The 27,234-nt window shown below is 40.2% G+C and overlaps 1 protein-coding gene across 2 annotated transcripts in view; it reads left to right on the top strand.

Annotated features, from left to right (window-relative positions):
• The window catches only part of LOC134342807 (brefeldin A-inhibited guanine nucleotide-exchange protein 2-like), a 146,214-nt gene that overhangs the window by 37,727 nt on the left and 81,253 nt on the right, over positions 1–27,234 (top strand). Inside the window, exons 6-9 of one of the 2 annotated variants that reach the window (XM_063041398.1) lie at positions 3,914–4,175; positions 7,241–7,330; positions 13,572–13,738; positions 17,536–17,669. In XM_063041398.1, coding sequence (XP_062897468.1) covers positions 3,914–4,175; positions 7,241–7,330; positions 13,572–13,738; positions 17,536–17,669 — 653 coding nt within the window. Of the gene's footprint in view, positions 1–3,913; positions 4,270–7,240; positions 7,331–13,571; positions 13,739–17,535; positions 17,670–27,234 lie in introns of those variants that run through there. The other variant, XM_063041399.1, reaches the window with a different exon arrangement.

The following is a 27,234-nucleotide window of genomic DNA, read 5'->3' as shown; positions in this document are numbered from 1 at the left end:
TGACCACATCGGCCTCATCCACAGATAAGCCTGTCATCAGTGCTGAAGACCCACCTGATGTACCTGTGGAAACTATTTCCCCAAAGCAAACGTTTCAGGGCAGACGTTACCCAGAGAGGCAGAGAAGACCCCCCCCCCCCACCAAGAGACTTGAGTTATAATTATTATTACATTACTTAATTATAATTTGATATTATTAAGTTACTAAGTAAACAATTGGTAAGCGTTGTAGGTTAGTGCCCCCAGTAAAAAAAAAGAGTTGATACACTATTAAAATAAAGGGGGAGGAGTGTACCATATAACCTACTGTACAATATAGGACTACTTTATGTTGTACTAATGAATCATATTGAGCATGCGTTATTTTAGTTAGTAAAGAACCCTGTTGATTTAGCTCCTGTCTCCAGCGTTTTTATTAATGATATTGTTGTGTAAACCGGCCATATTCAAGGCAGAGGTTTTTGATTGGTCTGGGCACGAAGGGATACGAGGAAAAGACAGGAGACTGGGACTGAGGAAAACCTCATCCCAACTGCGAAACATGGTGGAAGGAGCATCATAGTTTGGGACTGCTTTGCTGATCAGGGCCTAGACAGCTTGTAATCGTTGAGGGAAAAATAAATTTAAAATTGTATCAAGACATTTTACAGGAGAATGTCAGAGTAGTAGTGTATCAGCTGAAGCTTAATAGAAATTGGGTAATGCAATATGATAATGATTTGAAACACACAAGTAAATCACAACAGATTAGTTTGAAAGGAAGAAAATTTGTGTTTTGGAATGGCAAAGTCAGAGAGTCCAGACCTTAACCCAATGCAAACAACAGGAATTCTGCAGATGCTGAAAATTCAAGCAACACACATCAAAGTTGCTGGTGAACGCAGCAGGCCAAGCAGCATCTGCAGGAAGAGGTGCAGTCGACGTTTCAGGCCAAGACCCTGACGAAGGGTCTCGGCCTGAAACGTCGACTGCACCTCTTCCTGCAGATGCTGCTTGGCCTGCTGCGTTCACCAGCAACTTTGATGTGTGTTGCTTAACCCAATGCAGTTGGTCTGGCATGACCTGAAGATGGCTGTTCATGCAAGATATCCTAGAAATATTGATGAACTGAAATAGTTTTGTATGGAGGAATGGCCTAAAATTCCTCCTCACCACTGTGCAATTCTGTTCAGCAGCTGCAGAAGCATTTGGTGGAGGTTATTGCTGCTACAGAAGGTTCTGCCAGTTATTAAATACAAGAGTTCACATATTTCTTTCCAGCCTGGACTGAATAATTAAACAATGTGTTCAATAAAGATCCGAAATTACAATTGCTTCTGTGTTATTAGTTTAGGCAGATTGTGTTTATTGTTGTCACTTGGATGATGAGACCACATTTTGAGTAATTAATCCAGAAAACCAGGTAATTGCGAAGAGTTCACAAACTTTTTCTTGCAACTGTACGTCTCTACCAAAGGAGGTGTAAGGCCCTCCTTTCCTCCGCTCGCCTGCAGGTCACCTTTGGGCAAGGTGCAGCACCTGCTTGCACCCCTCATCAGGGTCATGTGAAGCCATGGAAGCAGGTGGTGGATGGTCATATGAACAGGAGGTGCATATCGCAAGTCCTGGTTATGCGACCAGTGACTTCAGGCAGACTATCTCTGAAGAATTGCTGGGGTCACCCAACTTGTAAAGACACTGCCCAGAAGAAGGCAATGACAAACCAGTTCTGTAGAAAATTTGCCAGGAACATTCATGATCGAGACCATGATTGCCCACGTCATACGACATGGCACATAATGAATGCAAAACACAAGTGAAACACTGTTATAGCAGTCTGTTTTTTAAAAAAAGATGATCCAGCTACTGTTCAACAACATTGTTTTGTGGTGAGCACTTTGCATATAGCTTGTTCTATAGGCATTATTTCTCTTCCCTTATCACTTCATCAGAATTTTGAAGTGTACTGATCTGCATTATCATGATTGAGCAATTTTCATTTGAAAGTAGTGATTTGATTTGAGGAATGAACATGCAGCACTGAGCAGAAGTCATGTGGCAGTGCAAAGGTATAATTCTGTGTGCTTGTCCCTTGGGCAGATGGAAGATGCAGTGCGCATACTATTAATACTGGTCTATAATATTAGTGCTGCATTTAACTGTTTTAAACAGTTCTCCTATCAGTACTTAACCTGCAGGATATCTTTTAAAATAAGTTTCATTGGATTTGGAAGCACTTTGTTTGATAAAATAGCTGTTAAAGTTCAAAGTAAATTTATGGTGAAATTACATGTATGTCACCATATACAACCCAGATATTCATTTTCTTGTGGTCATAGTTCAATAAATCCACAATAGAATAATAACCGTAATAGAATCAATGAAAGACTGCTCCAACAACAAACTGGGCAAATACCAAAAGAAAGAAAACAAATAATAAATAAATAAATCAATAAACAAACAAGCAATAAATGTCAAGAACATGAGATGAAGAGTCCTTGAAAGTGAGTCCATAGGTTGTGGGAACATTTTAGTGATGAGGCAAGTGAAGTTGCGTGAAATTATTCCCTTTGGTTCAGGAGCCTGATGGTTGAGGGGTAATAACTGTTTCCAAACCTGATGGTGGGTCCTGAGGCTCCTGATGACAGCAGCGAGGAGAAAACATGCCCTGGGTGTTGGGGGACCCTGTGTGCTCAATGATGGGGAGAGCCTTACCTGTAATGTACTGGGACTTATTCACTACTTTTTGTAGGATTTTCCAATCAAGGGCATTGGTGTTTCCATACCAGGCAGTGATACAGCTGGTCAGTATACTCTCCTCTGTACATCTGTAAAAGTTTGTCAAAGTTTGAGATGTCATGCTGAATTTTCGCAAACTCCTAGGGATGTAGAGGCACTGCTGATTTTTTTTCCATAATTGCACATTATCTAATGTCTTTAGCTCAGATATTGGTTAAATTCTAAACTGAGGTAACAGTGGACCTGCAAGCAGAGCTGGAAAGTTGAACCTTTAACTTAGTCTGAAGGTTGCATGTGGTAACATACAAGTACTTCGATTTTTTTAAAAATTGAACTTTTTAATTGTATATCATGGTTTGAAGTACAACATTGATCAAAGCAGCACTGATTTTCTGTGATGTCTCATTGTAAAAGATTTATATAGCACTTAGCCTTGTTGTCCAAGTTGCCTACCTAAGTACATCTTATTGGCTGCATTTGGCCTCTTTCCCTGTAAAGCTTTCCTATCTATGTACTTGTTCAAATATCTTTTAGATGTAGTAATTGCACCACCTCTGCTGACGTATCCAATTCCCCTTTAAATTTTTCCTCTTAAATCTATGCCCTCTCATTTTAGACTTCCTTACTCTGGGTCAAGGACTGTGACCATTCACCTGATCTATACTCAAGATTTTGTATTACTCTGTAAGGTCATCTCTCAGCCTCCTATCCTACGTTCCAATAGATAGAAGCCCCAGTCTCTCCTTGTAACTCAATTCAGATTTGGCTTTGTGTAGAACTGACTGGCCATGCCTTTATAACATCTTGTAAAAGGTGTTTAATTACCCAACTCTATCAAGTACAGTGGTGGAGTGACATCTGCACCGGACTTTGAGCCGAGGAGTCCTGGATTCAAATCCAGCTGGCTCCTTGCACGCTTACCATCCTTGCTGGCTTGAGCATCAAGCTAACAACTCGGCCTCGTTTTGAAAAAAAAACAGACAAATGCTATGGAAACGGCAAGGTTGCCATCTGAAGTGCCACAAGGCATGTAGAGGAACAACGATAAGCACAGTGCCATCAATGATGCTTTTTTTAAAATCATTGTTCTTAATGGAAAAGGTTTTCTTCTGCTGGGATGATTGTTTCAACATGTCTTGGAAAATGATCATCCAGTGGTAATCTGACTGAATGTTGACTGTGTTTTATTTTAAAGGTACAAGAGGCAAAAGACCTTGAGAAAATCAGACAACAACATAATCTCCGTCCATCATCTGGAACGCACAGTTTGGATGGTTCTTCACAACTTGATCAGATAGAAGAGTGTTCGAGCAAAATGACTACTGCTGAAAATGAAGCAGACCAAATAAATACGATGCAAGACAAAACAGAAATTGAATGTGTAGAAATAGAAAATGGAACAATGACAGTTCGTAAAGAAGATGATGTGGAGTCTGATCAATTTTTTGATGCTGCAGGTGTTGATATTTATTCATTTGTTTTGCTTTAGAAACTATAATTTGGGCCCATCTCAGACATTGAGATCTACTGAGCAACAAAATCTAGTTATAGGTGAGGATGACTACGAAGACCCTATCTTGACTAAACATGTCTTGAGTAGTTCAATATCATTTTATATGCTTATAATGCCCAAGGAAATAAAATACTTTCGAAAGTAGTAAATATAATTTTAACGTGAAAGATGGATTTTCCTTTAAACATAGTATTGTTAATTTAAGTTTGCAGCTGAAACTGAGATGGAAGTTAAGATTTGCAATATGCATGTAAAGTTTGTAATCATTACGCTGCAGGAGTAAACTAGTGTGGCCATTAATGACATGCTTCAAATCTATGCAATATTATGTAAGTAGCAATACTCCTTGTTTTTCTGTTAATGTTAATCATGTCAGTTGTAATTTTTATCTTTGGATAGCCTTTAATATTTCCTATTTGTCATACTTGGAGCCTCAATTGTTAGTAAGCCAATACACTGGTTTATGATGTATTAATTTTAAAGCTCTGTAAGAAAAATTATGGATGAAGTTTAATATTCAGGCCTTAAGGACATGATCAATATGCACAGATATGTGTTTGTATTAGAAATACTCAGCTCCATTTTAATTTTCTTTGGAGCAGATTTGTGGCACTGTATTTAAAAGCGACAATCTTCCCAAGGTTGGTTGACCTTGGGTTGGTTTTAACTGGTTTATTTTTGTCATGTGTACTGAGCTATAGTAAAAGAAACAGTTCTGTGTGTCATCTGTACTGATCATTTCACAACATCAGTACATCGACGTAGCAGAAGGGAAAAGCAATAACAAAATACTGTTTGTCTAGTGCAGGTAGACACCAAGGTGCAAGGCCCACACTGAAGTAGATTGGGAGATCAAATTAAACTTTATGTACAAGATGTTCATTTATGAGTCATATAATGACAATATGGAAGCTGTCTATGGGCTTGGCTTGTGTGTGTGTTCAAGCTTTTGAATCTTCTGACCAGTGGAAGTAGGGGAGAAGAGAGAATGACTGAGGTGCAAGGGATTTTTCAATAGTTCTTCTCCATTTTCCACTGCCTTGAGAAAGATGCGGATCAGTGGAGGTGAGGCTGGCCTTCGTAATGGAATGAGGTGTATCCACGGGACTGCATTTTTTTTTAATGTCAAACAGTGCAGTTGCCACACCAAGGTGTGATGTATATAGATAGTGTGCTGCTGTGGTGCAACTATAAAATTCAGTGGTGGTCTATGGGGACATGCAAAATTTCCTTTGCCTTCTGAGTAAGTAGAAATGTTGGTGTGTTTTTTGTTTTTTTTTTGGTCTATATTATTTGCATAGTTGGATCAGGACAAACTGTTGAGTTTTAACATTGCCTTATTAGTTTATAGTCAATATTCCCTCTAATTTGTAATGACCAGTGTGTGCAAAAATCTTGTGCTGTGCAATTTTTTGCCTAGTGACAACAACATGTGTTCACTTTAAGTACGCTGGATGAACTCAGCAGGTCGAGCAGCATCAGTTAGAAACGATGAGTCGACGTTTCGGGCCACAACCCATTGTCCGGACTGAAGAATGAAAGATGGGGAAGGATATGAAGAATCCTTGTAGCATTCTTCAGTCCTGACGAAGGGTTGCGGCCCGAAACGTCGACTCACCATTTCTAACTGATGCTGCCCGACCTACTGAGTTCATCCAGCGTACTGAAAGTGTTGCTTTGATCACAGCATCTGCAGTTTATTTTATGTTTACAACATGTGTTCACTGAATTTTTAAATGGAAGTAAACCTGAAGCTATTCTAAGCATAATAACAACAGTATAAATAAGCCTGTTCTAAATTCTGCAGACAAATCATCACAAACTCCATGTTGTCCATGCCATCTGTATCAGAAACCGGAAAAGGAAATGTGTACGATTGTAAAATATACTTAACATGCCAACAAGATGGAGGGTGACAACCTTTCATGCGCAGTTTAAATTCCTTTGTGTACTGGTAGCGAAAGATGTGTGTGTATGCTCACCTTGGAGGAAACATTGTAGCTAGCCTTGAATTTTGGTGGAGCTGTTCACCCAAAAATATGTTTAATTAACCGAGACCTGTTATTAGCTCCTGAGCAGCATTAACAGATTTAATAGCTAAACATTGTTTGATATATGCAGAATTTATTCTGATGCTATCATTTGTTCAGAGTCATAGTTGTAGGGCACAGAAAATGGCCCTTCACCCCACTTGACCATATTAAGCTATTAGCCTATATATCCTGTTCCCATTTGTTTAAGGTAGGGCCACATCCTTTGATGCTTTGCTTAATTCAGTGCTTATCTGAATATTTATTAAACATAGTTATTGTGTCTATTTCCACCACATTGTATGTATATATAAATAATATTTAAAATAAAACATTCCCCTCAAATCTCCTTTAAAAATCCTTCCTTTTACCTTAAATCTGTGCCCTTTTGTTTGTGAAACCTCTACCTAAAGTGTCTGTGCCTTTTATTTTATTGTATACACTTCTATCAGGTTGCCAAAGAGAAGCGAATCCAGCATATCCACTCTGTCCCTATAGCAGATCATCCAATCCAGGCATCGTGCTGGTAAATCTCCTCTGCACTTTCTCCAGTGCAGCAACATCCTTCCTGAACTTGCACACAATACATGAAGTTCAGTCTTAGCAGGGTTTTGTAAAGTTTCAACATAACACCCAAATTCTATATTCTGTTTTCCAATCTCTGAAGGCAAGTGTGCCATACTGTATGCTTTCAACACCGTTTCTACCTGTGCAGATTGGAACTCCGAAGTCTTTCTATTAATCAACATTCCCTGGGGTCCTATCCCTGTTTGATTTCCAAAATGCATCACCTCTTGCTTGGTGTACGTTTGTACATGTAGATAAATTACATGGAGTAGTATCCATGTTTTTAATTTGTGTGTTGCTTCAGAATTTCAATACTATTTTACTTTTGTGAACTAAAATAAGTATTCCACGTATTTTGTTTCAGCCAAAGTTTTTGGTATTGCATACTCTAATTTTTATTGTTTAACTTTAGATATTTTAGGTGAAAATCATGAAGAAAATGTGAATGTGGAAAAGATCGTGGGACAAATATTGGAGGAAATGGTGGCCGTTGTGACAAAAGGTAGTTCAAGACATCTTGAAATTAATTTAGCTTGGTGTTGTGGATGATATCAATAGATCTACAGCTATGCAGTATGTGTGCAAAATTCGTAAAATAGAATTGTAAAAAGGTAACTACAGATATGTTTGAGTGGATCTGGTCAAATTTGATTGGAAGGGGATGCCAGCAGGCATGAGGGTAGAGAAGCAATGGCTGGAGCTTCTGGAGTAACTTAGAAGATGCAGGATCGGTTTGCTGAAAGAAGGATAAGTGTTCTAAAGGGGATGAAGTAACTGTTGCTGACAAGGGAGGTCAAAGACAGTATGAAAGAAAGGGCATACAATATAGCAAAAAATTTGGGAAGCTTTTGAAAACCAAAAGAAAGCAACTAAAAAGTAATATGTGGAGAAAAGATAAAATATGAAGGTAAGCTAGTGGATAATTTGGAAGAGGATATCAAAAGCTTTTTCGGATAGTAAAAGAGAGGCAAAGGTGGACATCAGATTGCTGGATAATAATGCTGGAGTGGGAGTTATAGGGACAAATTGGCATTACAAAACTGAATAAGTATTTTGCATCAGTATTCACTGTGGACAACACCAGCACCGTGCTGGAAATTTGAGCACCAGGAAGGCAAAAGTGAGTGTAGTCATTATTAATAAAGTAAAGTTGCTTAGTAAGCTGAAAGGTCTGAAGGTAGATAAGTCACCTGGAACAGGTGGACTATACCCTGGAGTTTTGAAAGAGGTAGCTGAAGAGGTTATAGCATGCAGAGATGTTGCGGCTTCTCTAACTCCCAATAATGGTGCTATTTTTTTCAAAGCTCGAGTAACAATCATTTTGTTCTCCTTTACACTTACGTATTCAGAAATGGCAAATAATCTTGAGTCTTGAAATAGTAGTGATCTTTTAAAAAAAAAATCACTAAATTCTGGAAAAGTTGTGGACTGGAAAATCACAAATGTGTCTCCACACTTGAAAATGGGAGTGAAGCAAAAGACAGGCAATTATAAGCCATTTATCCTGACTTAAGTCATTGGGAGGATGTTGGAGTCCATTATTGAGAATGAGGTCTCGGTACATGGAGGCACACAACGAAACAGACTGAAGTCAGCATGGTTTCCTTAAGGGAAAATCTTGCCTTTACATATCTGTTGGAATTGTTTTGAGAAGTAACAGGCAAGATAGTAAAGGAGAGTCAATAGATGTTTACTGTAATTTTCAGAATGCCTTTGACTAGATGCTGCACATGAGGGTACTTAAGTTCAGAACCCATGCTATTACAAGAAAGATACTAGCATGGACAGAAGATTAGATGTCTGACAGAAGGCAAAGAGTGGGAATAAAGGGAGTCTTTTTTGGTTGGCTTCTGGGGACTAGTGGTGTTCCAGAGGGGTCTATATTTGGGTCTGCTGCTTTTCACATTATATAGTAATGATCTGGATATTGATAGTGTAGGCACAGTTACTGTTGAGCAGGGAATCTGCAGAGGGACTTGAAAAGATCAGGGAAATGGGCATAGTGGCAGATGGTGCAGTGGCAGTGCAGGAAAGTGTATGGTCAGAATTCCATAAAGTTTAACTTGTGGATTGAATCAGTAGTAAGGAACGCAAGTGTAATTTTAGTATTCATTTCAAGAGGACTAGTATATAAAAGCAAGGATATAAAGCTGAAGCTTTATAAGGCATTGGTCAGAGCACATTTTGAGCACTATGAACAGTTTTGGGTCCCATATCTTAGAAAGGATCTGGCATTAGAGAAGGTTCAGAGTAGATTTATATGAATCATTCCGGGAATGAAAGGGCTAACATAAGACCATTTGTTGACTCTGGGCCTACACTCATTGGTTTAGAAAAATTGAAACCTATCGAATATTGAAATGCCCAGATAGAGTGGATGTGGAAACGATGCTTCCAATAGCGAGTCTAGGATCAGAGGGACAAACTCAGGATACAAGGATATCCCTTTAGAACAGATGAGGAATTATTTTAGCCAGAGGGTGATAAATCTCTCAAACTAACTGTCACAGATAACTTGGATGGCAAGATAATGGGTATATTTAAAGTGCAGATTGATTGACCTTGATTAGTAAAGTCATTAAAGATTACTAGGAGAAAGAAGAAGAATGGGGTTGAGAGGAAAAATAAATTAGCTGTGGTTGAATGACAGAGCAGACTCAATGGACTGAATGGATAATTCTGCCCTTATGTCTTATGGTCCAAGACCAATTTGTTTCCCCTCAGTGCAGAGTCCTGAGCTGTTTTCCCAGTTAGGTACATTGTCTACAAGCACACAGGTTGCTCTCTTTTTTTTACAGATATAAATTAGTTTTTAAGTAACAGACACTCTCCATTATCTTTAACTGATCAGCTAATAAGCAAAGGAAATGGAGAGTAATCGGCCTTCAGTGAATAATCATTTTCAATAGATCAATGTAATTTTTGTGTTTTCATTAACTTGGTTTGGAGCTGAATACCCAGTGTAAACAGTCAGGTGCTCAAAGGAGTTAATTTGTCTGCACTAGTTGCTGTCAAATGGATATATTACAAGAGTTCAACAAATATTTACTCACAGATTGTACAAAGAAATATATTTGCCTAATATTTAATTGGGACTATTTTTCAAAATAAAAGCAAAACAGTTTGGTATTCATCAAGTCACCCAGACTATAGAAAGAACAATGTTGACTTTTCACATCATTGATCTGTTTTTTAGGCAGCATTTTGATCAAAGGTTTTTGAAATGTTATTCTGTTTCTTTTCACATTTGCTGCCTGAACTGCTGAATAGTTCTAGCATTTTCTGTTTATTTCACATTTTCAATATTAGCAATAATTTGCTTTGATATTTTCATTTAATCTGAAACATTTTTCTTAATAAGTTGTGGCTACTCTTCATGTTAATATTTCTTGCCCATTTCTAATTCATCTTGAACGTAAAGGTTTCTGCACTGTTTCAATGATTAATTGAATGAACTGAGCAGGTCCCATTTGGTTGCATTTTATCCATATCCCTGTAAACCATTTTTTTTAATCCATGTACACTATTGACTGTAAAAGCTTTTATAGATATGTAAAAAGGAAAAGACTGATAAAGACAAATGTAGGTCCCCTGCAAACAGAAACAGGTGAATTGATTATGGGGAGCAAGGACATGGCAGACCAATTGAATAATTACTTTGGTTCTGTCTTCACTAAGGAGGACATAAATAATCTTCCAGAAATAGTAAGGGACAGAGGGTCCAGTGAGATGGAGGAACTGAGCGAAATACATGTTAGTAGGGAAGTGGTGTTAGGTAAATTGAAGGGATTGAAGGCAGATAAATCCCCAGGGCCAGATGGTCTGCATCCCAGAGTGCTTAAGGAAGTGGCCCAAGAAATAGTGGATGCATTAGTGATAATTTTTCAAAACTCGTTAGATTCTGGACTAGTTCCTGAGGATTGGAGGGTGGCTAATGTAACCCCACTTTTTAAAAAAGGAGGGAGAGAGAAACCGGGGAATTATAGGCCGGTTAGCCTAACGTCGGTGGTGGGGAAACTGCTGGAGTCAGTTATCAAGGATGTGATAACAGCACATTTGGAAAGCGGTGAAATGATCGGACAAAGTCAGCATGGATTTGTGAAAGGAAAATCATGTCTGACGAATCTCATAGAATTTTTTGAGGATGTAACTAGTAGAGTGGATAGGGGAGAACCAGTGGATGTGGTATATTTGGATTTTCAAAAGGCTTTTGACAAGGTCCCACATAGGAGATTAGTGTGCAAACTTAAAGCACACGGTATTGGGGGTAAGGTATTGGTGTGGGTGGAGAATTGGTTAGCAGACAGGAAGCAAAGAGTGGGAATAAACGGGACCTTTTCAGAATGGCAGGCGGTGACTAGTGGGGTACCGCAAGGCTCAGTGCTGGGACCCCAGTTGTTTACAATATATATTAATGACTTGGATGAGGGAATTAAATGCAGCATCTCCAAGTTTGCGGATGACACGAAGCTGGGTGGCAGTGTTAGCAGTGAGGAGGATGCTAAGAGGATGCAGGGTGACTTGGATAGGTTGGGTGAGTGGGCAAACTCATGGCAGATGCAATTTAATGTGGATAAATGTGAAGTTATCCACTTTGGTGGCAAAAATAGGAAAACAGATTATTATCTGAATGGTGGCCGATTAGGAAAAGGGGAGGTGCAACGAGACCTGGGTGTCATTATACACCAGTCATTGAAAGTGGGCATGCAGGTACAGCAGGCGGTGAAAAAGGCGAACGGTATGCTGGCATTTATAGCGAGAGGATTCGAGTACAGGAGCAGGGAGGTACTACTGCAGTTGTACAAGGCCTTGGTGAGACCACACCTGGAGTATTGTGTGCAGTTTTGGTCCCCTAATCTGAGGAAAGACATCTTTGCCATAGAGGGAGTACAAAGAAGGTTCACCAGATTGATTCCTGGGATGGCAGGTCTTTCATATGAAGAAAGACTGGATGAACTGGGCTTGTACTCGTTGGAATTTAGAAGATTGAGGGGGGATCTGATTGAAACGTATAAGATCCTAAAGGGATTGGACAGGCTAGATGCAGGAAGATTGTTCCCGATGTTGGGGAGGTCTAGAACGAGGGGTCACAGTTTGAGGATAGAGGGGAAGCCTTTTAGGACCGAGGTTAGGAAAAACTTCTTCACACAGAGAGTGGTGAATCTGTGGAATTCTCTGCCACAGCAAACTGTTGAGGCCAGTTCATTAGCTATGTTTAAAAGGAAGTTAGATATGGCCCTTGTGGCTACAGGGGTCAGGGGGTATGGAGGGAAGGCTGGGTTCTGAGTTGGATGATCAGCCATGATCATAATAAATGGCGGTGCAGGCTCGAAGGGCCGAATGGCCTACTCCTGCACCTATTTTCTATGTTTCTATGTTTCTATTGCACAAAAGGCAAGCACTGCCTTCAACACCCTTTCTGCCTGTATCACCACTTCCTGAGAGCTATGTACCTGTGCCCCTGGTCTCTGCTCCACAATACTTGGCAGGGCCCTAATATAATTTTTTATAAATTACAATAAAAAGTATATGCAGTTTTAATTACTGTGTATTGCAAGGTACTGCTGCTGCAAAATAACAAATTTTGACAACATGTCAAACCTGATTCTGCTTCCTACTTCAACTTGCCAAACTGCAACACCCTCGAGTTAAAAATCTATCTGCCATTCCTTGATCCTTCTTCCAGTTCGTCTAGATTCTGTTGTAATTTTGGATTAACTTTCACTGCTCACTATACTACAAATTTTTGTGTCATCCAGAAACTCAGTAAGCATGCTACTTATGTTTTCCAAAAATAGTTTTTATAAATGATGAACAGAAGCTTACCCAGCACAAACAGGAGAAAATCTGCAGACGCTGGAAATCCGAGCAACACACACAAAATGCTGGAGGAACTCAGCAGGCCAGGCAGCATCGATGGGGTGGGGGGTGCGGGGGAAGTATAGGTGACATTTTGGGCCCAAACCCTTTGGCAGGAGACAGTTTATCCAGCATCTATCTTTGTGACACCTTTCTGGTTTCAGGCCTGCAGTCTGGAAAAACAATTTTCCACTGCTACTATGTCTCCTTCTGCCATTCCAATTTTGTATTCAGTTCACTAGTTCATCCTGGTTCCTCTGTAGTCTAATCTTCGAGACTAGACTACCATCTGAGACCAGATCAAATTTTTTTAATGTGGAATCACATATTAGGTGACAGCAGCAGGTTTCTTTCATAGGAATACAACAGCTCATGAGGTTGTGTGTTTTGCAATAATCCAGTATTGTTATGTAAGATCTGCATTTAAATCTTAAATACTAGAATTTACTTTCTTCTGCTTTTGATTGGACGTGGCATGTTAGCATAATGGTTAGCACAACACTTTACAGTACAGATGACGCAGAGTTTGTACATTCACGCTGTGGCCCTATGGGTTTCCTCTGGGTACTCCAGGTTCCTTCCACAGCCCAAGGACATACTGGTTGATAGGTTAATTGGTCATTGTAAATTGTCCAGTGATTAGGCTGGGATTAAATCAGAGATTGCTGGGCAGCACAGCTCAAAGTGCCAGAAGGGTCTGTTGTAACTCAATAAATAAATTAATATCTCTCTTCCAGTAGCCTTCTCACTGCTTGGCCATTAATTTGACTCTTAGTTCTGCCATCCTGATTATTCCCCTGGCAAGCACAATTATTTATCAGTTGTTGAGGAAGCTGCAAACAAAAAAATAATTTGTTAACAGGAGCTTTGTTTTCTTGTTTAAGAGACAGAATTGAAAACTGATGGAACTCCAGTGACGACGTCACAAAATCAAATAGCTGTAGAATTCCATGAACACCTGCAACCTAATGGCATCCCTGAAGAATCACTTCAAGCGCATGATAGCAGTTCAGTAACTGATAGAAAATCTGTACCTGATTGTGATGTCCAGGTAAATAACTTAAGAATTGTTTCTCATTAGAATCCAAAGCAACCTCTTTTTGAAGAATTTCAAAGTGTAGTTTTTATAGTTTCTTTGCTAGAGATGTAGTTCTGTCTGGTATAATAGTTTACCAAAAAAAAAAAAAAATGCAAGTATAACTTAGGCTTCATTTTGGCCTGAAGTAAAGAGGGGGAAAATGTTATTTGATACAACTGGGGGAGAAATAGGAAAGCAAAACACACAAAATGCTTGAGAAACTCGGCAGGTCAGGCAGCATCTATGCAAATGAATGAACAGTCAAATGTTTTGGGCTGAGACCTTATTTCGGATTGGAAAGGAAGGGGGAAAACATCAGAATAAAGAAGTGGTGGGAGGAGAAGGAGGATAGCTAGAAAGTGATAGGTGAAGCCAGGTGGGTAGGAAAAGTAAATAGCTGGAGAGGATGAAATCTAATAGGAAAGCAGAGTGGCCCATAGGTGAAAGGAAAGGAGGAGCGGACCCAGGGGAATTGATAGGCAGGTGAGAAGAGGCAAGAGTCCAGACTGGGGAATAGAATAAGAGGGGAGAGGGAGGGAAAAATTATTTTACCAGAAGGAGAAACCGATATTCATGCCATCAGGTTGGAGGCTACCCAGAGGGAATAAAAGGTGTTGCTCTGCCACCCTGAAGGTGGCCTCATTGTGGCACAGGAGAAGGGAATGGGAATTAAAATGTTTGGCCACCGGGAAGTTCCACTTTTGGTTACGGAACGGAGGTAGTCCCCCAGTTTACAATGAGTCTCATCAATGTAGAGGAGGCCGCATTGGGAGCACCAGACACAGTAGGCAACTCCAGCAGATTCACAGATAAAGTGTTGCCTCACTTGAAAATTCTGTTTGGGGCCCTGAATAAAGGTAAGGGAGGAGGTGAATGGGCAAGTGGAGCACTTCGGCTGCGTACAGGGATAAGTGCCGGGAGGAAGATCAGTGGTGAGGGACGAATGGACAAGGGAATCACGGAGGGAGCAATCACTGCAGGAAGTAGTGAGAGGGGAGGGGAGTTAAAGATAGATTTGGTAGGTTCCCTTTGGTGGAAGTTGCAGAGAATAATATGTTAGAGGCAGAGACTCATGGGGTGGTAGGTAAGGATGTTGGTCACTGTTAAGGCAGTGGAAAGATGGGGTGAGCGCCGATGTTCAAGAAATAGAGGAGATGTGGGTGAGAGCAGCATCAATGGTGGAGGAAGGGAAACCTGTTCTTTGAAGGATGAGGAAATATCTGATGTTGGAAAGGAAAGCCATATCCCAGGAACAGATGCGGCAGAGATGAAGGCGCGGAGAAAAGGGAATGGTAGTTTTACAGGAGACGGAGTGGGAAGAGGTATAGTCAAGGTAACAGTGGGAATCGGTAGATTTATAAAAGATGTCGGTCGATAGTTTGACTCCAAAGATGAAGACAGAAATCAAGAAAGGGGAGGGTGGTGTCATGAATGGGCAGTTCTCTTATTGTAAAAGATATCCTCTGTAAATAATGTTCTACTCTGATAAAATTGTTCTTTTTTACTTTTGAGTGCATTGCCCAAATCTTATTCACAATTGGGCACTTGCCCTGATGCGAGGCCCTAGTCAAATGTAAATCTATATATTTGGAGTTTTGGTATGGGGAAAGTGAACATGAATAAGTTTGGAGTTAATTAAATCCTATGGATCCTTTTGTTTAAGTTGAGCAGTTGCAGTTTGCACATGTAAACATTTTAACCATGAGATTCCTGTCAAATTTCCAAAAATTAGAAATTCCAGTCTTCTCAAGATGGGATGCACTTTTGTATTGGCAGATTCAAATATGATATTTTTTAACATCTGCAATTGCTATATAATTTCTCGTCAATCTTAGTCGTTGTAGAAGTTTTTCTGTATAAGCTGATGGCTTCATTTTTGAACTTTGAGTCTCACAATCATCAGGATCCTGTCTTAAATGATATTAGAACTTGATACTTGATCCCATTTTGTCTTTCAGTCTTGCCCAGTCTTCTCATGATCATATTCCATCTAAATTTACTTAAGTTCAAAGACAAGTTTATAATCTCATCATTGTGTGCTGTTTAAACTGTTGCATCCTGTTTGCTAATTTCATCCTATTTCATCCCATTTGACCTATTTGCCTTTGGCATCCTGCACAGATAAAATGCGGAATAGTTTCTTGTTATATCTTCTGTACTCTTGAATCTGGCAGTTTATAATATTGATTCCGTTTTTCTTTGAGTTTGGCTTGATCTGCTTGCATTCCTTGTAGCTTTATGTTTGATGGATTTTACTTTCCTTTGTGTTTTCTTTCTGTCGGCTAAATTATTTCATCAGCAAGCTATGCCCTTTGTTCTGTTTATCCATCCCCATCCATTTTTGCAACTTTAACTTGTTTTCTCTTTTCCCGGATCTGGTGAAGTGTCTTCAACCTGAATTGTCAGCTCCAGTTTCTCTTTCCACAGACGCTGCCTGACTGATGAGTGTTTCCATCATTTTGCTACTTAATTGCAGACTTTAGACAATACAGTTTTTGATTGTCATTAATTGAGCGTTCTTTCAGCAATGCTATGGTGTTTATGCTGAGCTTAAATCTAGTTATGAGATCAATATATTTTGGCATGGATGGACCATTTAGTTGTTACATTTATTGCCTGGATATATTGTGATAAGTTGTCCATTTATAGTTTTATGTTAAAATTTATTTAGGCCAAAGTCAAGTTAGAAGATAATGTAATTTTAGCTCACGCTATTGCTCCTCACCATGTTGAAAATCTCCAGTGAAACTGTAAGGCTTGTCCTTTTCTTTTGCATCTCCATTCTCAAAATATTAAAAAAAGGATTGCCATTAAAATGCACTATTAAATTTTAAATAGCAGTATTTCAATATCTTGCAATGTCTGTTTTGCTCTTTTAAAAAAAGGTTCTCTGCCCAAAACGTCAAAGTTCAAAATGCACATTATCAAAGTATGTATGCAACCTCGAGATTTATCTCCTAACAGGCAGCCATGATACAAAGAAATTTAAAGAAAGACAGTCAAACACCCAGTGTACTGAAGAGAAACAAATCATGCAAACAATAAATGCAAGCAGATAGCATTCAGAACTGAAGTCCACAGAGTCTGTCCCGACCTTTAGTTCAGTGCAGAGCAGAGCACAAGCTGAACTGGCCCACCCCTCGTCTCAGGCCCCGATGCTCTGACCTTTTCAATCGGGCCCAACGTCTGATTTGCTATCCAAACATCAGGTTCAGCTGCTTCAATACTGTCTGGGGCCCGGACCCTACTGTCTCAATTTGGCCTATACCCGACCTTTCCAATTTAGCCCAGAACCTCAGTCATCATCCAAACATCAGGTCTAGTTGCTTCGATATACTCTGGGGCCTCTACCCTACTGTTTTGATTTGACTTGTACCTGACCTTTCCATTTCAGCCCGTGGCTTAAATCGATTGAACCTCAGGTCTTCCTCGCTCTTGGCGCCAGGCCTGCTGCCTAACCTTGCCTAAGTTCTGTCGCATTCAATCGCCTCTGAGTATCCACTGTCCATTCATTTCCATAGGTGTTGCCTAACCTGCTGTGTTCCTGCAGCATTTTGCGTATGTTGCTTTGGATTTCTAGCTTCAGCAGACTTTGTTGTGTCTATTTTAGTGGTTGATTTTATTCTGATTCTTAACTGTTGAAGATTTTCCCTTCTTGGTCAGGAAGAAAGTGTGAAGTTACTGGCTATTTCTGAAACAAGATAAGGGACAATTAAGTGATCTAACTAAAGCAGTTGTATTAACACATCACTTTTTCCTTTTGGTTCAAGGAAACTGAAGCTTTAGTGCCACCACCTGTCAATGCTAAATTCTCCCACGTTTTGCAGAAAGATGCATTTTTGGTTTTCAGATCACTTTGCAAGCTTTCTATGAAGCCATTAAGCGATGGACCGCCTGATCCAAAGTAAGTCAGTGTCCTAATGTTCGAAAAAATAGTAATATGAAATAAAGTATTGTGTACTTTACAAACAGACTTAATTCGCAAAATTGGTGGGGGAAATAGTAGAGAATTAATTGAAGATTATATGGATGTTTGTGGGAACAGTCTTGAGTTCCATTTGTCTACAATACTGCAAAATTGTTCCCCTTCATCTCTAACTTTTGAAAGAATCAAAAAATTGCTAATATTGTTGGGAGTTCCTCATTGAAGTTCATCATGGGTCATGTAGTTGCTGGGTTAAGTTGGTTTATCAAATATATCTTGTTATTTCCATTAATGATACAATTTGCCCTTTTGACTGTAGTAAGGCATGAGTGAATCACTCAAGTCCTCTTAGGCTACTTCCACACTAGACTGGATAAATCTGTAACCAAAGCTCCGTCCACACTGAAACGGTGTTTTCCTCCCTCAGAAACGCTGTCCAGAGTGAATAAATCTGAAAACGCCTAATATCCATTGTCGTGTGTACGGGGTAACCGGCTATTTTTAAAAACGCTGTCATGACATGCAGGAACAGATGGTGGTGGCAGCGCGGCATTTCATTGTTTTCTTGAACGCACCCTCCAACACCACAGCAACAATGGTGGACAGCTTCATGCATGTGTTGTTTACTTTCTTATCTACGTTAATAGCTTGTTTGGAGTTAAACATAGCTATCTACCATGCACAGACAGCATATCTATGTATAAAAGGGTGTCGTTTATGCTCACAGTTGCTGTGCAATGGATCTACACAACGTCAATGCCGTGGTCAACCGTACAAAGATCGGCGGTTTTGGAGACGACCCAGCCAAACCAGTGCGTGCTGGGACAATTTTGCAAATGAAGTTTTGGTTCCTGAAGAATGGTGTGATAACTTTAGAATGTTCAGGACCTCCATGCTTCGTCTAAGCGAACTATTACGTCCTCACATCGAAGGCCAGACAACATGAATGAGATCACTGGTGGATGTGGTTAAAAAGGTCGTTTGCACTTTGTACTACTTAAGCGATGAAGGAAGGCTCAGGAAAACAGCTAACGCGTTTGGATTATCAAGGCAGGTGATGTCCAAGATAATTAGAGAAGCATGCAAGGCTATAACTGTATATTTGGCCCTGCATATATCAAGATCCCACACACAGAGTCTGAAGTGAAGTACCTTGTAACCAACTTCTACCGTGCTCACGGCATGCCACAGTGTTTGGGGGCGGTTGATTGCACACGCATCGAGGTTAAACAGCCTACAACAAACTCCACAGATTACCTGAACAGAAAGGGCAGATTTTCTTTGAATGTACAGGCTACATGTGATTACAAATTCTGCTTTATGGATGTTGTTGTGAAATGGCCAGGCAGTGTCCATGATGCTCGTGTATTTGCAAATTCAAAAATTAATGACTACTTGAAAAACGAGAGGATCCCCTCTTACCGACGAGTTGTGGTGGAGGGTGAAGATGCCATTCCTGTTTTTTTGCTGGGAGACCCTGCATATCCCCTGATGCCTTATCTTATGAAAGAGTACACTAACGGTGGTGTGACCCCACAGGAACAGTATTTTGGCATGTCCTTCTGCAAGTCAATAATGGTAATTAAATGCTCTTTTGGACGTTTGAAGGCAAAATTTGGTGCTCTGCGCAGAGCAATGGACATAAATATGGAGGACCTTCCCTTTGTTATTTATGCATGATTTGTGCTGCACAATTTCTGTGAGACAAACAAAGAGACTGTCCCTGAGTAGAATGTTACTGCAGCTTTGCAGTATGAAGGAGAATTTCAACCCCCCACACAACATAACAATTTCAGAACGGACAGCAACGAGACTAAAGCCAGAAGAGTTGGAAATGTACTCACCAAATACTTTGACCCATAACTTACTGAATAAATGAGTATACTCACTTCGCCCTGTTTTCTGTCTTTGTTTGTATTAAGGTGGTTTACCTATTTATGCAAGTACTTCTCAGACAGTACATGTGTAACAGCCTTATGTAACATAGTATGGAAATACAAGATAACACTGATGCTGACATGTTTTATACATTTAACAAGGTGCTTTATTATTGTATTACTTGTGCAAACATTCAGTAGATGCAATTGTCACTACTTCCAAAATGTCATTTTAAGTAGTAGCTTATATTTGGCACAGACATGAAAATGTTAAGGGCACAAAAGGAAAATGGTAAGTTTCACTTTTACTAGGGTAAAAATAAAATTACTTTTGCCCAGTAACTCATTTCATTGCACATGTTAAATATAGCAAAATAATGCCGAAAGACATGGCAAAAGTAAGGGAAAACAAATGAGGTAACAGCAAATTTCACTTTTGCACAGTAACAAGCCTTATTGCATTTTGTTGTAGCTTTTGTCCCTTTCATCCGTGAAGAGACTGTGGCTGTAGGAACTGTTTCCAGGGTTACCCCTCTGTGGGAGTGGGGAAGATGTTGGTGGGGCCACCTGGAGGTTGTGTGCCCATATGTGTAGCTATTGTAGTGGCTGTGAGGCTGGTATTGGGGCGGTGAAAAGTACTGGAGGGGAGCCATCATATTCCTCATTGTTGCAAATACCTCTGCAACATAGTCAATTTTTCAATGTTCGTTGTCAGTCGGGTCATACTGTCCGTGAACTCCCTGTCGGTTGCCTCCATACGCTCCAGTATTTGCTTCTTTAGTTTTTAAGTCCTCCTGCTCGAGAGCCAACAGCTGTCCATCGTTTGGCAATTTCTTTTTAAGTTTTTCCAGTCTGCAACTGGACAAGCGCGCAGCAAGTCTTTTGCGGCGAGATTCGACACCAAACATGTCGCAGCCATCACCTGTTGCTTGGTCCAAACTGTCGGAGTTGGGCGTACTCGTCGAAGTGGGTGAAGAGGCTGTATATCGGTCGCTGTGATGTGCATCGGCTCTATCCTCCAAATCACAGGTTTCAATGCGGCCTTGAACTGCCGTTGTGGGTGGTGAGCTGCCCCAGATCTGCTCACATAGCTCAAAGTACAGTAGAACGACTCTACCGTGTCCACTTCTTCATCCCGCACCCGCTGCCTGCCAGTATTTGTGGCGAATTGCCTTAAGTTTGATTACAATAATTGTCTTGGTTATATCGTCCAATTTTTGCGGGTAGTCCTAACCCAGAGATTCCGACTGCTCTGCTGCGAAGTAGTTCTTTATAGCGGTCGAGGATGTCGTTGTATTTGGTTTGGCACGACTCCCAGTCCACGTTCTCCACTGCTTTGCTGACTTTGTGTCGTTTGTAACTCGCAGAAGCAGCTCGACTTCATCGTCTGTCCAAACGAAGAAGTTTGGCCTGCTGTTTCCAGCGGAGGTTTTCTTTGTATCCCTTGCAGAAATTGTTGAAAACTTTCTTTCGCTATTGTTGTAGATACTCCAGTTTTTAACCAATGGCTGCAGTGGAAATGGAAATAGAATACCGCCTCCTCTTCTGTTGTTTTCTGTAGATGTGACCTGCGCATGCCCAGTAGGAGGAGATTCACCCAAATATCTGTTTTATTGTGGACGGAGATATTTTAAAAAACACCTGGTGTTTATACACGAAACCGGCGTGTTCAAAAATTATCCGGTCGAGTGTGGACGTAGCCTTAACTTATTCCAACTAGAGGTGAATTTAGTTTTGAAATTTTACTTTAACCTTTAGTATGTTTGGCAGTATTGCTTACCGAGTACAGTAGATTCCAGTTAACTGGTCCATCAGTTAATCAGGGCAGCGGCTTATTTGGGACAATTCTTAAAGAAGAAAAACTAATTGAGAAAATATCTGAGATTCCTTTCATTTATTTGGGACATCATGCTGCTCAACAGACAAAAGACTGTTGCCAAACTGTTTCTAACTGGCTTTAGTCACATGCACTTGTGTGACTGTTGGACACTACATGCTAAGAGCAAACACATTTTAAAATAGTACCACCTGTGTGTGTTTGAGTTCAAGAAGCAATGATTTTTGTCACTGATAGTTACTGAGAAATAGAGGACAATTCAGAGCTGTGGGTTTAAGCAATCAGGCTTGGAGATGCCAGAAGCAGCTGAGAGTGAAAATGAAACTATTTCATTAGTTTAGCAGTATTTGAAGGTATCAACAATCATCTTGAATGTTACAATGAAAATGAAGGTTTGGAGAATGCAATTGTATGAAGGCAGTCCATTAGCTGCACTTGGTGTCTGTGCTGATTTTGTTCATTTACAGTTAATCAAAAGAACATGACAGCATACACTGGATGAATTCCTTTTCCTAACTATTGGGAACTAATACAGATTAATAGTACTGTAGTAGCATTGGTTGTATTTGAATTTGTTCTGTATTTCATTTAAATGCATAATCTGTTACTCAGTTAAATGGTGCTGTAGTTTGTCTTCTCTATACCTTTTTAATTATTTCCAAGAAATTTTGGCTAATTGAGCCAAAATGTACTGGTCCCAATGTGTCCCAAGTAACTCAGAATCCACCATTTGCATTTGCATTTTGTTTGTGTTGCAAGGTAATATTTTTATTCATTCACAAATAATGTGACACCCAATATTACTTAAGTACATTTCATACCCTGCTATTTATGCATGGATGGCTTTGAAATGGTCATGTTAACAATTAACAAACCCTTTATGTTGGAATGTTTTCAATAAAAATGCTGGAAATACTTGGCAGATCAGGTTTTATCTGTGAAAAGAGAAGTGGAGTTAATGTTTCAATTTGAAGGTCCTTCATCTGAACAGGACTTTAGTGCTTTAGATTGTTCTTTTGTTGTTTTCCTCTGGGTGTTTCATTACTTTCTTATGCCTTTACCTCATTTGACTTTGACGTGTTTTCATTCCCTATATCTTAAGTTCTTAGTCCTTCCGTTTCTCTTTTTCGACCCTCATTTTAATACGATATGTTTCCATTCCAATTCTGAGGAGGAAACGAATTACTTGTGCAGAAATTCTTGTAGTCTGCAGTAGCATTTCACCCCAGCAGCTACATGCTTACAATGGAGTAGAGTCTTAGAAAGGTTTAATTGCCCAGAGGTTAAGAGAATGGAAGACTAAGCTTTGTTACCCACACCTAGAACTTGAGTGCATTTGGGATGTGGAAAGATGTATGGAAAAGGAAGGTCCTCTCAGTTCAAGGAAGAAACAGCTATATTGCCAACATTGTTTCTTGTCACCATTCCTCACACCTTCTCTGTAATGTCCTATTCCATATTTTCTTGCCTTTGCTTGAAGTTAGCAGCTGGAGAGCTGGGGTGAAGGGTGGAAAGCCAAGAATTGTGAAGGGAGAGGGAGAGAAAAGAAACTGAAAAGGGGCTAAAGGTAAAAATCGTATATTATGGGGAAAATCTGAGAAGCTGAAAGTTTGATCTTTCAGCGTGATTATTTATATTGCTGTACCATTATTTACATTTTCTACAAATTGTAAATAGCACAAGGTATCAGAAGGAAAAGCAAATATGTCCAATTCTTTTCACCTGTTGGTGTAATATTCTAGCACTTCATGAACCAATTTTTGGTTACTTTATAGACCTTTGAACCACATACAGTGGCATGCAAAAGTTTGGGCACCCCTGGTCAAAATTTCTGTTACTGTGAATAGCTAAGCGAGTAAAACATGAACGGATTTCCAAAAGGCGTAAAGTTAAAGATGACACATTTCTTTACTATTTTAAACTAGATTACTTTTTATTTCCATCTTTTACGTTTTCAAAATAACAAAAAAGGAAAAGGGCCCAAAGCAAAAGTTTGGGCACCCTAAATGGTCAGTACTTAGTAACACCCCCTTTGGCAAGTATCATAGCTTGTAAACGCTTTCTGTGGCCAGCTAAAAGTCTTTCAATTCTTGTTTGGGGGATTTTCGCCAATTCTTCCTTGCAAAGAGTTTCTAGTTCTATGAGATCCTTGGGCCGTCTTGCATGCACTGTTCTTTTGAGGTCTATCGACAGATTTTCGATGATGTTTAGGTCGAGGGACTGTGAGGGCCATGGCAAAACCTTCAGCTTGCACCTCTTGAGGTAGTCCATGGAGGATTTTGGGGTGTGTTTAGGATCATTATCCTGTTGTAGAAGCCATCCTGTTTTCATCTTCAGCTTTTTTACAGACTGTGTGATGTTTGCTTCTAGAATTTGCTGGTATTTAATTGAATTCATTCTTCCCTCTACCAGTGAAATGTTCCCCGTGCCACTGGCTGCAACACAAGCCCAAAGCATGATCGATCCACCCCCGTGCTTAACAGTTGGAAAGGTGTTCTTTTCATGAAATTCTGCACCCTTTTTTCTCCAAACATACTTTTGCTCATTGCGGCCAAAAAGTTCTATTTTAACTTCATCAGTCCACAGGACTTTTTTGCAAGATGCATCAGGCTTGTTTTGATGTTCCCTTGCAAACTTCTGACCCTGAATTTGGTGGTGAGGACGCAGGAAAGGTTTTCTTCTGATGACCCTTCCATGAAGAACAGTGCACCACCACTCCAGGGTCTGCTAAATCTTCCTGAAGGTCTTTTGCAGTCAAACGGGAGTTTTGATTTGCCTTTCTAGCAATCCTACGAGCAGTTCTCTCAGAAAGTTTTCTTGGTCTTCCAGACCTCAACTTGACCTCCACTGTTCCTGTTAACTGCCATTTCTTAATTACATTATGAACTGTGGAAACAGCTACCTGAAAATGCTTTGCTATCTTCTTTTTGCCTTCTCCTGCGCTGTGGGCATCAGTTATTTTAATTTTCAGAGTGCTAGGCAGCTGCTTAGAGGAGCCCATGGCTGCTGATTGTTGGGATGAGGTTTGAGGAGTTGAGGTATTTATAAAGCTTTGAAATTTGCATCACCTGGCCTTTCCTAATGATGACTGTGACCAAGCCATAGCCCTAACAAGCTAATTAAGGCCTGAGACCTTGGTAAAAGTTATCTGAGAGCTCAAATCTCTTGGGGCGCGCAAACTTTTGCATGGTGCTCCTTTCCTTTTTTTCACTCTAAAATTGTACAAAACAAAAATAATACACTAATCTTGCTTAAAATGTTGAAAAGAATGTTTTACCTTTAACTTTTTGACTTTTGAAGATCAGTTTATCTTCTCCTCACTTAACTATTCACGGTAACAGAAATTTTGACCGGGGTGCCCAAACTTTTGCATGCCACTGTACAGTGCCATGTAAAAGTGTTCAGCCTCCAGCCCTTTGTTTACATAAATGTGTTGTTACGTACCAGCAGCAACAGACCACTAACTCACCTTTTAATGTTAAACAACTATGTTTATTAGTATCTACTCAATATATAGAAAATTTAAACAAACTACTCTTCTAAACAGAAGTTAACAGTGTTATGCATTTGTGGCTCCCAAACCATCAAGCTTAGGAACAGTTCTTAAAGTTTTAAGATGGCAAGCTTAAAAAAAGTTTCAGCAATCCACAGAATAGGTGAGGGGAGAGACTTGTAAATACACATTAAACTGCAGCGAGGAGGTGATCACGAAGAATTCCACAGCTTCCACGCTGGGAAAATGAAGATCTCAGCCATCGAGTTGTATTCCAAAATCCATGTAGAGATATTACAAGGTGACAGTCACAGAATAGGTGAGGGGAGAGACTTGTAAATACACATTAAACTGCAACGAGGAGGTGATCACGAAGAATTCCACAGGTTCCACGCTGGGAAAACGAAGATCTCAGCCGTCCAGTTGTATTCCAAAATCCATGTAGAGGTATTACAAGGTGACAGTCACGGAATATTCCTTAGCACAAGTGGTCACCACATAACGCACCAGAATCCATGTAAGGGTTAACGAAAGTGGTCGCCACAAAATACTCCAAAAAATCCACATATGGATCATAAGAAGTGACAGTCACATATCCAATATGCACTGTGTGCCACTCATTCACCCAATCCTTTGGGCATGGAAAAGTATCAAACTTCACCCATTACTGTAGGGAGCTCTAGCTCGCAGTCCGAAGTCTTAACTAACTATATCTATCTGTCTCTGTCTCTCATACTCTGAGTGTTCTAGCAGTCTGTCTGCATTTTGTTACACTGACGTCATACTCCCGCCTCGTCCAGACCTTTAAAGTGACGCTCACAGTAAATGAAACCCATGGTCACGTAACAGTGTATGACAACCAGGGAGTTTGATTAATTTAACTGATATTTTTTATTTGAGGATCACAGGCTCCTTTTTTCACTGCAGAGCCCAAAAAAACAGGAAAATTGGAAAGTGTGAAAAAGTAAAATTTCAAAAACTGAAATATCAGCAGTTCAAAATTATTCATCCCCCTTTGCTCAGTACTTAGTTGAACCACCCCTTGCAGCTCTTACAACTAGTAGTATTTTTGGATGTCTCCTTTAGCTGTGCACAACATGGTGGAGCAAGATTTGCCCATTCCTCCTTGCAAGATTGCTCAAGATGTGCCTGTTGGTTGTGGAGGGGCAGTGGACAGCAATCTTGAGGTTTTACAAGAGATGTTCGGTGGGGTAAAGGTTAAGACTCTGACTGGGCCACTCAAGGACATGAACTTTCTTCATTTCAAGCACCTCCATGGTTGCTCTGGCAGTGTGCTTGAGGTTATAGTTCTGCTGAAAGGCTTAACTTCCTCCCCAGTTCAAGCTTTCTGGCAAAAGCTAGCAGATTTTTTATCTAGGATTTCTCTGGATTTAGCAGCATTCCTCTTCCTATCAATCCTGACCAAATTTTCAGTCTCTGCTGCTGAAAAGCATTCCCATACATGATGTATCCACCACCATACTTTACAGTAGGGTTGATGCTAGCTGGCTGATGCATAGTATTAGATTTATGCCATATGTACTTCTTAGTGTTGAGGCCAAAAAGTTCTGCTTTCATCTGATCACAAGACCTTCTTCCATATCCTGACCACAAGACTTCTAAGTGGCTCTTTGCCAAGTCTTTTTGGGCAAGGCTATATACTTTTTTTTTATGCAGGGCTTCTTCCAAAGATTCAAAGTATGTATAAATTATACAAACTTGAGATTTGTCCCTTTACAGGCAGCATCAAAGAAAGAAACCTATAAGAACCCAATTATATAAAAAATAAAGACCGACACCCAAAACAGAGAGAAAGAGAGAAAAACACAAATCATGCACACAATAAAAGTGAGCAAAAGCATTCCAAACCAACTTGAGTCCTTGGGTTCAGAGCAGCCTGGAATAGGTCCCAAGCTTCAGTCTACGTTCATCGTATTAGCGGGGCAAATCGCTGCGAAGCTCACAGACATGAAGCACAGTAGCTGGCGCAGTCTCCCAGCCTGTCCATGAAATCGACCCAAACCTTGCTTCCTGTCCCAACACCCTGCCTTTCCAGACTACCCGGGTCAGTGTTTACAGTGACCAAACAGTGGATTGGGGCCCTGACACAGCAGTATGCTCTGGCCCTAGACCTCGCCACCCAGCCTGAAGCAGTTCTTAACCTCTCCAGATCAGCTTGGTGCTTAGAGCAAACCAACCTTGCACCCGAATTAGTTAGACAGGCATCAAAACTGTTCCACCTCAACGACGACTTTCTAAATTGCTCACTCCAACTTCATCTGCGACCCCCATCTCCAACATGTCACGCTTCAGCTTTGCAACCCACCACCACTGCAG

This window comes from Mobula hypostoma, chromosome 2, assembly GCF_963921235.1.
Source record: "Mobula hypostoma chromosome 2, sMobHyp1.1, whole genome shotgun sequence".
NCBI classification, from domain to species: Eukaryota; Metazoa; Chordata; class Chondrichthyes; order Myliobatiformes; family Myliobatidae; genus Mobula; species Mobula hypostoma.
The sequence above is the reverse complement of the archived record's forward strand: the minus strand, read 5'-3'. Positions and strand labels throughout refer to the sequence as shown.